Source organism: Tamandua tetradactyla, chromosome 3, assembly GCF_023851605.1.
Source record: "Tamandua tetradactyla isolate mTamTet1 chromosome 3, mTamTet1.pri, whole genome shotgun sequence".
NCBI lineage: Eukaryota > Metazoa > Chordata > Mammalia > Pilosa > Myrmecophagidae > Tamandua > Tamandua tetradactyla.
In genome coordinates this window covers 9,807,815-9,823,551 of record NC_135329.1, presented here as the reverse complement: position 1 = coordinate 9,823,551, position 15,737 = coordinate 9,807,815, and the positions used below count along the sequence as shown (strand labels likewise).

The window sequence follows — 15,737 nt, the reverse complement described above, 5'->3', positions numbered from 1 at the left end:
TTTAAACATATTTGATGTGTTAAAATGGACTCTCTGGCCACAGGGGGCTTCTTCAAGTTGGCCTCCAAAGCCATACTGACTTGTCCTTAGTGGATTCTGAGTTTTGCTGTTTGATGTCACAAGCTTATCTTACACATTTCCTGCCACAAACTTGGAATCAGCATTTTTTTCAAGAAGTCCTGGTTTCTTTTAGGGGGCAAGTGGAATTTCCTAGGACCCAGTCTGTAGCAGTCTTCTTAGTGCTTACTGTGGATCCTCTGCTATTTGGAGTACGCAACCCTATTACAGTTTTAACCCACTGCTCTCGAATTGGCCTGCAGAACCTTCAAGTACCCGCTGGTTATTTGGAAGTTCTGAGAGCCATCAGATAGATGCCCCAGTGCTTCCCTTTGCTTTCTTCTGCAGAGAGGCTAATATTAAGCAGGGCTTGTTTCTGCTAGAAGTTTGCCTCCTACTTGCTTGCATTTGGGGTTTGTGGGGAATCCTCTGTTACCTACTTTTGCTGTATATGTTGCTCATGGATTTTGTTATCCTGGTTGCTGTGTTTCTAAAGAGGGCTTTGTGGTCAATAAACACTATGCTACAACCACCACCTTTTTATTGGAATCCAAACTAATCATTTTAATCAATATCATTTTCTATTATTAGCCAAATAATGATTTTTTGTTTGCAGTTAAGTTTCAAAACTGAAGACAGACGTTAATTAAGTAGGGGAGTGGTGGATGCAAAGATTTTGTCTGACTTGTTTTGAGGTCTATAAGTAACTGAATGGATTTGTGTTGCACTTTGGTGAAAGTTAAGGCTGTTAATGGGTTGGGACCTGGTTAAGATCCCCAATTGGAGGCTCAGGAGATGCCGCTTTATTTCCCTGAAAGCTAGGACAGTAGCTTTCTGCCTGACTGAGCTGAATCAGATTGAACCCTGCAGATCCTTGCCATAGAGGATGGGAGCCACTGAAGATTCCTGAGGAGAGTGGGGTTTCAGAAGATTAGGTCCAAGTACCACAAGTAGAAAAGTGGGAATATAAAGGAGAGGACCTGAGAGAAGGCAAGATAATGAAACAGAACCAGGTGGTTGAACAATGTGGAGGGGGCATCAGTGTTGGTTTCAAGGCTGAGTGATTAAGAAAAAAAAAGTAAAAATAACATTAACTGTGCTACCTGCACATGTGGTATCTAAAGCAAATGGATCCTTTTCATACAACACTAAAAACTCACTAGAGCCTAATCTTGAACTGACTGCTTTCTAGTTCCACTCAAAAGACCAACTGATGACCATTTCAGAATCAAATGACATTGCTCTTTTTTTACAAGAGCAATTAGCGGTATGTCTATGGCAAGTTACACCACCAAAAAGCTACAGACCTAGCCTCTATTATTTCAGCACCCTGCAGAAATGTCACCTCTGATTTACAATTTAATCCTGCCTTTTACTGGGATTCAATAAATGACACAGGCATACAAGCAAGTTGTTGTATTTTATAAAACCACGTTGAAGATATTTTCACTAAGTTCAGTTATTCTCAATTTCCATAGAAATTCCTGAGTCTTGTGCTAGAAAAAATTTTCTTTCCTTGGCAACTGTTATTCTCTCTCTCACGTCTGATGCCTCAGGACTGCCTCTGTTTGTCTTGGCACAAGAAAGTGAAACCTAAATTCAGTGTTTCCACAGGATTGGGTCTCTCTCATCTCCCTTACATGGTTCTAGTCTTTTATTGTCGACGATTTCAAATCCATCTGGAAGGTGACATAAGCCATATCCAATTGCCTTTTCTTCCCCCTCCCCTGCTTCATGTTACCACTGTTGTTCATTGTGGCAGGCAATATTGGCAGCAGGAGGTCCCCTTAAAAGATAGCCTCCGAAGGCCATTTAGGAGAATTGGGAAAAGCAATTGCCTTATTACTTTCGGTCAAAAGATGGTTTGGACCAGGAGAAAAGGTAGTAAAATTAACAAGCTCATGAGGGGCAATAATATAGCTCTAAAGGAAAAACAGTAGTGAACTTCCAGGTACTTTTTAAGGGCACCCCTTTTTTAGAAGATATCAAGGTTAGGCTAAATGGTTACATTAACTAGATAAGACTACAGGCAGCATTCTATTTTTGTTGGCTCTGGCACATGTTTATCACATCCATTACAATCATTATAACCAAACCTAAACCTTAGAACTGTATCCTGAGAAGCAGATAAGAATAAAGGATGGACAATGATGTCAGGCTTGGTTTCAAAATCCCAATCCAACTAGCCATGACACTTCAAGAAAATTATTTATCTGAGGCAGTTTCTCATGTAGTATAATGGGATTTTTATTATCTACTTTGGCAGGCTGTCAATGACAGAACACAAAGAATCTAGAACACTACCACAAGCACCCTAGGAGGCTCATAAGAAATACTCTTTTCCCTTCACATTTCCCCTAACTGTAATCCTGCATATCCCTCTGCCATCATTTTGGCCAGATCCTATTCAAACCTGGATTAGTAAAACTTTCTTAATGATCCCTAGAACCTTTCAGTCTCTCCTCTTCCAACTCTAGACTTGCTTTCCTCAAACACATTCGTCTCACCACTCACAATAGACTATTGTGGCTCCCCATCACCCATCACGCAGCACAGATGGACTTCAGCTTTTTAGACGCTTGGCTCATTGCTGACTTGGCTCTGTAGTCCCTCCTCCATACAGTGCTCACCTCCTGCCCTACACAACTCATCTACACACCCAAGAACCAATTCACATCCCTTCTCCCTCAAAAAGCTATCCCAGCTATTTCCACCAACTGAACTAGCTCCATTAATACACCTTAAAATCTGGATCACAACTCTTCTGCTTTTGTACACGTTTTGCTGGTGTTAATTTTGCTTTCTAAACTAGATCACAAATTTAAGAGCACAGACGATGTTCTATTTTCCTAAATAAATCTCAAAGGCAGATTGCTAGGCCCCACACTAAATAAATAAAAACCCCTAATTACCACCCTTCCAGGAGAGGTAATCCTGTTAACAAAAACCTTATTTCTTTTTGTCAAGACTTTGGCCAAAGTTGTGGCTTATAGTTCACAAAAAACTAGGAAATACTTAACGTTTTTTGGATAAGAGGAGAGCCACTGCCAAAAGGGTTCATTCTTCAGTATGATGAACTTGCTTTGGTGCCCCTGAGCAATTAGCTGTCTTCAGTTGTAGTTGAACTTGGGCAAATTTCGGTGGCATAACTTAGGGTTGACTAGGATCACGACACCAAGATAACTCTACTTTAGTGTCCTAGAGATAATGTTTTTATCTTCTTATATAGTTTCTTAGTGAGACTATCTCCTCAGTTTTCCACAGGCTGAGAAAGTTATTTCCCCTCTGACATTTAGCTTACAATTTTACATTATTTTCAGAGGTAATCCTCCACCTTCAACTCCATCAATAAATGAAAACCAAACCACACATTTGGAAATCAAGCTTTGTTTTTATATGAACAGAAGTAGACCATCTAGAAATATTTCAGTTTATTTAAATTGTTAAGTAGAATATGAAACCAAATTTGTAACTAGTACCAGAGAATGGACTTAACTGTTTGGTGTTTAATGAGAACAGCTTCTACACAGGATCCCAAGAGACTTACAGAAAAGGGGAAAAGCCCCAATATTAAGCAAATAAAACTCATGTTTCCAACAGATGATACAAAAGTTGATTTATACTCCATTTCCCTTTTTTTTTTTTTGATATTTAGAAAGTGCAGATTTAACAAAAGGTAGCCATATCCTTTCTACGGAAAATGCCAATTATAATTACGCAAACAACAAAATTGTCAGTCTGTTACCCCAACTCCCAGTGTTTAGTTCTCAAACCTTAAGTAACTGCATTTAATAAGGATTAAGAGAATTTAAAATAAAAAAGCTACTGCCACATTCCAGAGAAAGGGAAAACAACAAGTTAATCTAACAAAGGTAGGTTTAACTTAAAACTTTTTGAGAAGCTTAATATCATTTCATTATTTTCTTAGTGGAAAATTAGGGATTATTTGGCAAGGTTGCTTTTACTAGAAGTAAACAATGATAAAGTCAAATGAGGGGGAAAACCTAAGAACAACAACAGGTGAGGCATGTAAAATTGTTTTTAGGGCACTAACTGAAAAATTCGTGGATTTTCAGCGCAGATACGTCCACAGGGCATTAAAAGAGCCAAGAAGGCATTAAAATGCTATCCACGACACAGAAGGACTGTTCAATGGAAACTGCTGTCCTAAACTCAGCCTCTGCTAGAAATGAATCATGCTATTCACAATTATTTCAACAAAGGTATCATCTTAGGATGCTAGCAGCATAGCAAACTTAACTTATTCCATCCTAATGATAAGCAATGAAGCAAAACTAGAAAATGAAGCAAAAAAGGGGCGGGGTTAGAGATAGCTAGAGATCTTATCTTCACATGAAAAGCTATTTGTTGTCCTTTTTTCAAACAAATCATGGCAATACAAGTTTTCCAAAAGTATATGAAGACAGGACTTAAATTTATTAATATTCTAAAGTATTTCTAAATCTTAAGGTGAAGACAACTTAACACTGAAAAAGTCTTTTTCAGAAGCCAAATCTTGACACATTTGGCAAACATGTTAATAAATTTCACTCCTCTTTTCCTGCCTTTTAAAAAACAAAAAACAAAAAATCTTTACTGGGCTACCAAACTGCTAGAGAAGTTGCCAAAATAGACTACTTAAATTTAGGTTAAGAGGTTTATTCTAGGAAAATGAATAGGCTACACACCTAATGAGAAAGACAAACTATAACAACACCCTCCAAACACTAGTGCATGCAATTAACTCTTCCATTTCATAAACGCAATGGATAGACAGAGGGGGAATAAAGAAGGAAGGAGAAGAGGTACATAGAAGGAAAACAGCTAAATGAAGGACTTCAGGGACAGAAGTTTTAGGGGAGAGAGCAAACAAGGGGAAGACACCAATTAACTGACTTTTGTAGGCAGTTAGAGTTTATCTTTCAGTTTACTTAGCAAGTTAAATCAGTGCTTTGTGTCGAATTTCTCAAACCTATTAGTTTCTCCCTTTCATTTTTAAATAACTCATACCATGGCGGGGGGGTGCTGGGGCAGGGGAAGGAGAAGCAAATAAAGCAGCATGCAGGAAGAAAGAAGCAAGGAAAGCATGGCCAAGGAGAAGAAATGGTAGCAAGAATAGTCTTAAATATCAAAGCTACTTAAAATGAGATTCAGCAAACCGAAGTTATCATTTCTGCATTACCCTTTGTCCTCAATTAACTACTTCGAAAATTACAGCCAAGCAAATCACAAACATTTTAATAGTTTATATTTGGATGATATGTCTCCTGCACATGCTTCCACCAAAACAAAAAAGGCAAAACCAAATTAGTTCCTTTCCACATAAGGCACAGGACAAAATTAACCCCATTTACATAGTCAAGGTGAAAATGAGCGTCTTCCTGGCTTGTTTGTTTGTTTGTTTCTTTTGCTAGCCCATGTCTATAGATTACAGGGACTCAAGCACATCATCCATGACAGAAAATTCCAATGTTGTACAAAATAAAATTGTTAATTCTAACTTTTATTCTTATACAATTTGCAGAATAGAGTTGAAATGATTGCTATAGGTTTTAATGTTGATAAGAAGAACCGGACTATAATACAACTGAAATGCAGTGGTGAGCTGAGCAAGTACATTTAAAAATGAAGTCACAGACATGATTTTTCTATACATTTTTTGTTTGAAGAAAATATAAAGTCAGCAAGCAGGCACAGATGAAAGAACAAATAAAATAGGTGGATTTAAGATGAGGAATAAAAATATCTATTTAGGATTAAAAATGGACAGAGTGGTTTATTTTGCAGCAAGAAGAAAAAATCAGGTGGTGGATGGCAATTGATGGAACAGGAGGACGCTCAGCAACATTTGCTCTTCCAGCCTGTCACGCCTCCTCCACTGCTGATATCTACATTTTCACTGTTGGGCTCTTTTACGGGGGTCTAGAACAAACACACAAGGAAAGTAACCCATGAAAAAGTGTTACCACGATTATATCAAGATCCAAAAGACGTATTCTCACAAATGTCAATTTATGTCACAAAATGTAACTGTAGTCACATGACATGTGTTTTCCCCCCATGCAAAGTAAAGATTTGGAAGCTCTGCTTTTGACCTGTACCATGGCAGCTTTCGAGGCCTCCTGCCATCCTGTTAGAGCTTCTGGAATCTTCTTTGCCCTAACTTTTGAATAGCAGTTTATATCTCCAGGCCCTGGACCTTTGAGTATTCATAATACTTTAAAAAGTCAAAAGGATAAGAAACGATGGTCATGCATCTATGTGATGATGTTAAGAATTACTGATTGCATATGTAGAATGGTATGATTTCTAAATGTTGTGTTAATTTCTTTTTTTTTCCCGTTAATTAAAAAAAAAAAGTCAAAAGGATGGATACTAAATGTTAACAATAGTAACCCTTAAGTGGTAAGATTGTGGGTGACTTATTTCCTTCTTTTTATTATCCTGCATTTTGTTAACATTCTAAATATTTCTTTTAAAACCGGAAGGACACACCACTTTAAACGGGCAGTCCCATAGTTTATGTATGAAAGGAATACTTTTTTCTTAATGTCACATATAATTTATTAAAAATGATATTACACATCGTAACTTGCTTTTCTCCTTCAATCAATATTCAGGTGTTTGGATGGTTCTTTGCTCCTTCCATGTCCTTACTTCACTTTGGAGGAGTAAATATTGGTAACAGCTAAGAAATCTTGAGAAAAATACTGCTACCCAAACCCAACTTCTATATGTAAATTTAGTCTTTAGAAGAGACTGAGTGTTCAATTGAGCCCCTGAACAACTTACCAGTAAGTAAATATAGGAACTTACCTTTCGAAGGATATCTTCAGCTAATGTGAGGAATGCCTTCTCGATGTTTATATTTGCTTTTGCACTAGTCTCAAAAAATCTAATACCATGCTCCCTTGCAATCTAAAACAGAAGCAATATCATCATAAAATTATCAAGTATGGGTTGCCAACTGATGATTTTAATATCTGAGAGAAAATGTAATTATTACTCTAAAAATAAAAATAGCTGTCTTGATCATATAAACAGATCAAGGCCTCTTTCAAAACAACCCTCTTCTCACCCTAACAATTTACTTTAGATTTTCTAACTCAGAAATTTTACTACGCTGGCAAACTTAAGAGCAGCTCAAAATGAGTTTAGCATTATCTATTTTCTGCTTGTCACATGCTCCTGGCTGCCAGGAGCTTTGGAATCATACTAATTGAAACAATTCTTTCAAGTCTTAAAAAAAAGAGAGAGAATCATTGATTATGTGTTTCCCACTTTGTGGTTTAAATAAGGCTAAAAATACTACTTGCCACAGATCTGATTCTTCCATACCTATTAGATAGGCACAGAAAACATTCACTCGAATGATCAACTGTGGGTTCCAACAGCACTAAAAAAACGATGTGAATAGCTCAGTGCACTCTGTTACCACTATTGTAAAAACAGTCAAAAGCAATACCATCTTCACAAACAAAAGGCAGTATATCAGTTTCATGCATAATTTTTTACCTGTTCTCCTTTTCCTTTAGGTACAACTCTTTTATCATCCATATCACACTTGTTTCCTAGTAACATTCTTTCCACATCTTCATTGGCATGCTACAAGGGAATAAAATTTTACTTTTATACACTACCATGAATTATGGTAGAGACTCAAAAGTCTCTAAAAAATAACTTTAATATTTTTCTCAATTTAGGGTGTCATTTCTATAGTTTGGAAATTTTAAAGCAGCCATCCTGAAACCACCCCATGCTAAAAGTCTATGCAAATTCTTAAACTGTTAAGACAAAGAAACATAATTAGTAAGCTGAATTCTTGTCAAACATTATTTTCCTCCAATAGGAAGCTATCTAGTTTGTAAGTATATTCTCAACAAAAGAGAGCATATAGGCAAAAGATACGATACTGGAGCCTTTAAAGTCTCAGACAGTCACAACACTTGGGTATAAGGTGATCTGACGCAGAAAAAATCAATTAAAAAAACACAAATTGGCAGTTAAGTCATACAATGTGTTTTTGACCTAAAAAATAAAGTTTGAAAGGGGACAAAAAGGTAGGGGTATGGAGAATACCTCTTCATGTAGGAGATACTATTAGAATCTTAAGATTCTTAAGACAACAAGCTTAAGAAAGAAAAGAAATTATACAAAGCATTAAAGAAAAACTATTCTTCCCCTATTTGAGGGATTCCATGTTCTTATTTGAACTTAGTGCCTCCTAATTTATATTACTGCAAAAGCAAAGGCAACCTGGCAAATACTCAACATGAATCAGCAGAACATGAGTGCTCTTAATACTCTATAAATTGTGGATGAACTTCAGGGGCTTCAAGAACGCCCAGCAATCATACACAAAACTTTGTGGGATATTGAGTATGTACATTTTTCTGGTAAGCTTCTAAATTCTCAAAGGGGTCCGTGACCCAAAAAAAAAGGCATGGAAATCATTGCCTGCAGAGGGTCCCAGTCACTAACTGGACAAATTTATCACAATTATCTGAAATAATCTGCCAATATCTGATCACTATCAGATATGGCAAGTCGCCATAGATATTAACATGAGCCTACTCCAGAGGATAATTTATGCGTCTTTAGCTTTGGGATCCGATATTCCCCTAATTCAGGATTACTTTTAAATTAAGGGGTGAGCAGGTCAATGAAAGGAGAACAACAAATAAATGATCAATAAAGTACAAAAAAGGGTTAAATTACCTCAGATATAAATGTCTAAGTGTCAAGGCATTTTGAGCCTGGTGAAAAACAATTCAAATGGTTTTAGCAATTTAACTACCAATTTACAATTTCCCTACCTATCCCCACCCCCACATAATTTATTATTCTGTAGTTAGCAAGGAAGCAGGCTCTTGTTCAAATATATATTTCAAAGTAAGCTTGAAGAAATAAGACCACCGAGCTGTCTTCCTGAAATTCTACTTAAATGTCATTCTAGAACAGCAACACATAACATGGCGGTGACTACATCCTAGTGTTCTTAGTGTAAGTTTCCTTCAGGCACAGGCACAAATGAAATGGACTAGACTGCCCCAGTGTCCCTGGACCAGCTCTTCCGCATCCGAAACCTTGGCTTTCTGTTGGGCTTAGGGAGCCTCTCTTACCAAAAGCAGACAGGGAAAGCCTTGATGACAGCAGGTTCCACTGTCATTACAAGTTTTAGTATTCATCAAGAAGACATTTTTGCATCTTGAATGTTCCTTTCTCTTTAGAATTGATATGTACTTTTTTCCTTTGAAGGAAAATTTGGAACCGAGGTTGGACTGACCCAAGGCAGATTATCACATTTATTTATTGTTAATTTTCATTAGGAAGGTAAAAGCTCTTCTGCATTAATGATGTAGAAGAAGGGAGTACCTCTTAGTATTAATAAAAACCAGAAACAAGATATCCAGTTTCATAAAATGTTCTACAACATTGTAAGGTCTTATTATAAGACCTGCTCTTAAAAGATTAGATCTCAGATACACAAATGACAGACTATTTCCCAGCAAGTGACACATTTCTGTAGTTCATTAAGTAATAACACATTCCTATTACTCTAAAGAATTTTCTGAATTAATAGTTTCTTGGCTCAAATTACTATTTTTTTTCTAATTAGTGTCCCTTTCACATAGTGCTAAAGAGATACTAGCAAGGCTAAGAAAAGCTGGGATTTAAGAACAGTTAGGATATATTTCTCTGAATAACAAGCACAAAAATGAAAAAAAAAGTCTAAACAGTATTAAATCTTTACAGTTAAGATCATCCTTAAATGGTAAATAATGACAATAAAAATCCAGCAAGATAAGGTTAAAGTAGGCTTCACTGCTGAACTAGGGGATCACTAAAACAGCCTTCAGAATGCACAGAACTTCTCACATGTTTTCTTATGCCATCATGATTATTAATATTTTTCATTCAGATACACAGAAAATGTGTTTACAATCACATGGAACAAAAACACAAAGTAGGAGAGGTAGACACATCACTCAGGCCTGCCATAAAGAAACACATATAACTACTCAGGAGCACACCCATCTCTATCTCTACAAAACTAAAAATCAGAGTGTTGCTAGCTTAAAAAGTGGCTAAAATCCCAAGGTACTAAGAGAGATGAGTTTAAATCAGGGTTTCTCAACTTTAGGGCCAGATAATTCTGTGTGTTTGGAGGGGTGAGGAGTAGGGGAGAATGTTGTCCTGTGCATTACAGGATGTTTGACAGTATCCCTGACTTTGAGTCACTAGATGCCAGTACCCTGCTCCCAGTTGTAACAACCAAAATATCCTCAGACATTGCCAAATGTGGCCTGGAGAATATAATCAACGCTGACTGCAAACCACTGGTTTAGAAAAGACCAGTGCCCATAATTAAGTCAAATTAGATGCTCCAAATAATTCAAAAGGATGTTCCAATCTCAATAGTTAACCATGAAACAATTCAGAAGCCAAGGTACATTTCATAAACATGAGCCTCTAAGTTCTTATGATGTACAAACACTAAATAACCTGTTAAACAATGAAAAAAACCATGAAGTTTTAAAAATTGGAGCTAAAAGAACATAAAGGTTTAGAGAAAAACCTGCAACTTGGATAAAATCTTCAGTCCAAAACACCTTTCCCTGAGTTTCCCTACAGCCAAGGTAGTTAAGTTCCCTGGAAAGCAAAAGCAATTTTATGATATTTGTCTTAAATTTGAATCCATCACACTCTTTCCACCAACTGTATCCTTATCTGGACAACTCTTACTCATCTCTTCAAATCTCAGCTTAAAAGTCACTCCTCTCACCTTCCAAACAACTCAAGTGCCTTTTTTAAACAAACAAACAAAACACTAAGTGTTTTTCGCTTCTTAACCCTTAACACTTTGCAGAGGATCATTTATCTTGTTCATGCTGCATCCCCAGCCTCTATGAACGTGCCATAAAGCAGGAGCTCCATAAATGTTGGTTGACTGGTTGTTTTTTAAAGTTGCCTTCACAATTCAAGCCTTACAGGAACCATAGTTTTACACAAAAGTACTAAAAGATTCTTTCGTTCTATGTTCTCAAGTGTTTTTTTTATCATTTTATAATTCACATAATCTGAGCAGCATGGGACTGCTCGGGGTGGTTGCTCTCCCCATGCCATGAATGAAAACACACACATACATGCTGGCTATAAAAATAATACTATGAATCTTCAGAGTTTTTAATAAAATTGAACTCTTCCAAATATCACTTAGTGAAATTACTAGTAAATAAATGGGCTATTATCACTGAGCTCTAAGGCTCTCAGAACATTTTCCTATCTGTTAAGAGCAGATCAATTTTTTAGCACTGATTTCAATTCCCCCCACCCCCAAATAAAATCACACTTGGAACACTAATATGTAAAAGAAACAAAAGGAAGTAGCTGATTAAAGAGGAGGTGCTCAATCTCCACCTCACCCTGCTGCTCCATTTCACTCCTCATTACCAAGGAGACATTTGTAGTATATATAAGGAACACTAAACTCTGCTGGTCTTTCAAGAAGGGCAATGCATCTCAAAATTTACAGTACACACACAACATCTGGAGATCCTATCAAAAGGCATATTCTCATTCAGCGGGTGTGGGGTGGGGTCCCAGAGTATTATTTCTAACAAACTCCCAAGAGACACTGATGCTGTTGGTCCACCAATTTCTTCTTGGGAAGCAAGGATCTAGGCCACTGAATGTCACTGAAAGATCACCTTTACACTTGGCTCTTTGCTCTAACACACATACATATATATTGGAAGCAACCTAAAGTTAGATGATATGATGACAACACATATCATTAGCATGCTTTTAAAGGTTAAAAATCTTTCCCATTTGATCATTCAAATATAACATTTTATAATATACCCACAAACAAGCCTCTCACTCGACCATGAATGTTTTTTTGGGGTGGTGGTGGTGGTGGTGCATGGTCCAGGAACCACCACGAACTAATTTCATGTTGATCAGGGGATGGTGGCACAGGCCACTCCTACCATTCTTTGGGTATTTTACTACACTTTTATCAGAAGGAGGTGCAAGGAAGTAAAACTGTCAAGAATAAAACAGTAATTTGAAAAGGATTATTTCAAGAAATCTTTACAAATAAGAAGCAAATACACCTTAAGCTTTTGGTTTGGACATCCAACTTGATCCATAATGACACACCATCACAGGTGAATCAACATCCCCTGACATGATTTAAAAACCAAAATTACTTCAATCCTATTAGCACTAGACAAATTATATTTATTATTGACCTGTAAGGATAGATGACATTATTTCTTTATAAAAGATGAGGGAATTAAGGTTTAAAGCCATTGTTTTACAACTTTAGCGTGTATCAGAATCACCAGACCCTACCTAATTCAGAAGATCTGGGGTAGGGTCTGATAATTGAACGTCTCATAAATTCCCAGGTGATTCTAACGCTACAGACTTTGAGTTGTGCTGGTTTAAAACAGTTAGTTCAGGAAGCATGATGTGCAAAACATTGATTCCAAGAGTTGTTTCACAGTAAAACGTTTCAACAAGTTTGACAAAAGCTACAAACCATAACTCTTCTCTTGTACATCAGAATATGTGAAAGAATTCAAAGTCCCACAAAAAAAAGAGACCTGCCTTTATGCCAAATAATACTCATTAGAATGGAGAACACACCTTAGAAAATACACAATTAAGAGAATGAAAATGTATTTCATGTGAGACACTCACCACTAAGATCCTCTGTAAGCCCTGTGCAGGAGGGCAACATAACCAGGCTGAAACAAGCCTAAAACTAAAGATGTCAATAATGCTTGATTGCCCCCTTCCTTTTTATTTTTTTAAGATGAGGTGCTTTGCAATTAGTAGAGATTTTGAGGGGCTGCCTAGAATAAGGATATTTCAAGCACCAATAAATTTTAATGAGCAGATGGTACTAAAACACCACAGAAGGAGCCCATTCTTCTCTACCAATCCTTTAAATGGGGCCTCCCCGCCTTATCTTTAGGCTCCTAGGACAGATAGGCAGTAAAAAAAAAATAGTCACTTTGTTCATTCCACCAGAGCATTTTATAGACCTTATCTGGCAGAAAAGTTGTAGTCTGAATAATTTCAATCATTTATTCACATTTTAAAAAGAGAGATAAAGCAAGGTCATGATACTAAAAAGCAGCAGGACTAAAATTCTAACTTAGCTATCGTCACTTCTCACCTCTTTCCATTATTCCAAAGCACAGAAAACTTGTACTTGTCTCCTTTTGCTAAAGAAATAATTGTAAAACAAGGTATTAATGCTCAATTCAGTTTTTCAAAAAATAACAGCTTTACTGAGGTTTAATTCACATGCCATAAAATTCCCTTTAAAAATATAACTGTGATTTTTAATATATTCACAAGTTTGGGCAACCATCACAATCTAATTTCAATTATTTTCATCACCCCCCAAAATACCAGTATCCACTAGTAGTCAGTCACTCCCTTTCTCCCCAGCCCCAGCTCTAAGAGCCACAAATTCTATTTTCTGTCTCTAAGGATTTCCCTATTCTGCACATTTCATGATGTTTTGAAAATCTGTTCATGCTGCAACAAGTTTCAGGACTTCATTCTTATTTATGGCTCAATAATATTCCATTGTATGGTTATGCCACATTTTATTTATCCATTTTACCAACTGATAGACATTTGGGTTGTTTCCACTTTTTGACTATTATAAATAATACTATGAAAAACTGTAAATAAGTTTTTCTGGGGATCTATATTTTAATTCTCATGGGTATATACTTAGGAGTGGAACTGCTTGGTTATATGGTTATTTCATCTATATAACAGAATATGGTTATTCCATCTATATTTACCATTTTCAGGAACTGCCAAACTGTTTCCAAAGCAGCTACATCACTTTATAATTCTAAGAGCAATATAAAGGTTCCAATTTCTCCACATTCTCAGCAATACTTGTTATGGTCTGTCCTTTTTATTATAAGTACTCTACTGAGTGTGAAATGGTATCTCAATCATGATTTTGATTTATATTTTCCTAATGACTAATGATATTGAGCATCTTTTCATGTGTTTACTGTCTATTTGTATATCTTCCTTGGAAAAATTCTATTCAGATCCTTTGCCAACTTTTTAATTGGGTTATCTGTCTTTTTACTGTTTTTTTTTTTTAATTATTTATTTATTTTTTATTTTTGACATGGGCAGGCACCGGGAATCGAACCCAGGTCCTCTGGCATGGCAGGCAAGCATTCTCGCCTGCTGAGTCACCGTGGCCCGCCCTGTCTTTTTACTGTTGAATTATAAAATTCTTTATATATTCTGCATACACAAATTCCCGATCACATAAATGGTGGTGTCCTTGGAAGCACAGAAATTTTTAACATTGATGGAGGCCAATTTACTATTTTTCCTTTCACTGCTGTGCTTTTGGGGTGCTTTTAAGTAACCACTGCCTAATAATCCAAAATATTAACTACTATGTTTTCTCCTAAAAATTTTGTAAATTTAGCACTTACAATGATCACTTTGAGTTAATTTTGTTTACAGCATGAGGTAAGGGTCCAAATTCCTTTTTTCGTATGTGGATAACCATTGCTCCAGCACCATTTGTTGAAAAGACTAATCTTCCCACAGTAAATTATCCTGGAACCCTTGTCTATCCTTATGACAGTACCATACTGTGTTGATTTCTATAAATTTGTATTAAGTTTTGAAATTGGAAAGCATGCGGCCTTCAATTTTGTACTTCTCTTTCAGGGTTGCTTTGGCTATTCTGAGTCCCTATACTGAATTTCCATACAAATTTTGCAAACAGCCTGTCAATTTCTACAAAGAAAGAAAAAAAGAGAAAAAGGAAGTAGGGAGCTGGTAGGGATTGCATTAAATCTGTATATGCTTTCAGGAACAATGTCATCTTAACAGTATTAAGTCTTCCAACCCATGAACATATGATATCTTTTTCCATTTATTTAGGTCTTTCTTTAATTTCTTTCAACAATGCTTTGTCGTGTTCAGTCTTGCACCACTTCTTTTTTTTTGTATGCTGTATGGTGAGGGTCACATTTCATTCTTTTTCCATGTGAGTATCCTGTTATTGCAACACCATTTGTTGAATTTTTGTTTGTTTTGGGGAGCGCACAGGCCAGGAATTGAATCTGAGTCTCTTGCATGGTAGGTGAGAATTCTACCACTGAACTATCCTTGCACTCCCAGTCTTACACTTCTTTTATTTTCTTTACTCCTAAGTATTCTGCTCTTATTGATGCCATTGTAAGTTGAACTGTTTTCTTAATTATATTTTCAGATTCTTCATTGACAGTGTATAGAAACACAACTGATTTTTACATATTGATGTTTCCTGAAAATTTGCAGAACTTATTTATTAGCTCTAATAGGAATTTTTGCTATCTGTGTAGAGTCCATAAGCTTTTCTATATACAAAATCAAGTCAACGCCAAAGAGTGATAGTTTTACTTTCCAAACTGGATGCCTTACTTTTTCCTTTGCTAACTGCCTTGGCTACAACCTCCAGGCAATTAGAAGTGGCCACAGCAGACATCACTGTCATGTTTCTGATTTTGCTGGGCAAGTTTTAAGTCTTTTGCCATTAAGTACATTAACTGTGGGGTTTTTGTAAACGTCTTTTATCAAGTTGAAGAATTTCCCTTCTAGTCCTAGTTTGAGTGTCTTTATCATGA

The 15,737-nt window shown here is 36.4% G+C and overlaps 1 protein-coding gene across 1 annotated transcript in view; it reads right to left on the bottom strand.

Annotated features, from left to right (window-relative positions):
- Window positions 1-5,539: 5,539 nt before the first annotated feature.
- The window catches only part of RAB10 (RAB10, member RAS oncogene family), a 114,298-nt gene continuing 104,100 nt past the window's right edge, over window positions 5,540-15,737 (bottom strand). The window contains exons 4-6 of the mRNA XM_077152313.1: window positions 7,573-7,662; window positions 6,874-6,975; window positions 5,540-5,979 (exon numbers count right to left, since the gene is read on the bottom strand). Of these exons, the coding sequence (XP_077008428.1) occupies window positions 5,896-5,979; window positions 6,874-6,975; window positions 7,573-7,662 (276 nt within the window). The 3' untranslated portion in view covers window positions 5,540-5,895. The remainder of the gene's footprint in view (window positions 5,980-6,873; window positions 6,976-7,572; window positions 7,663-15,737) is intronic.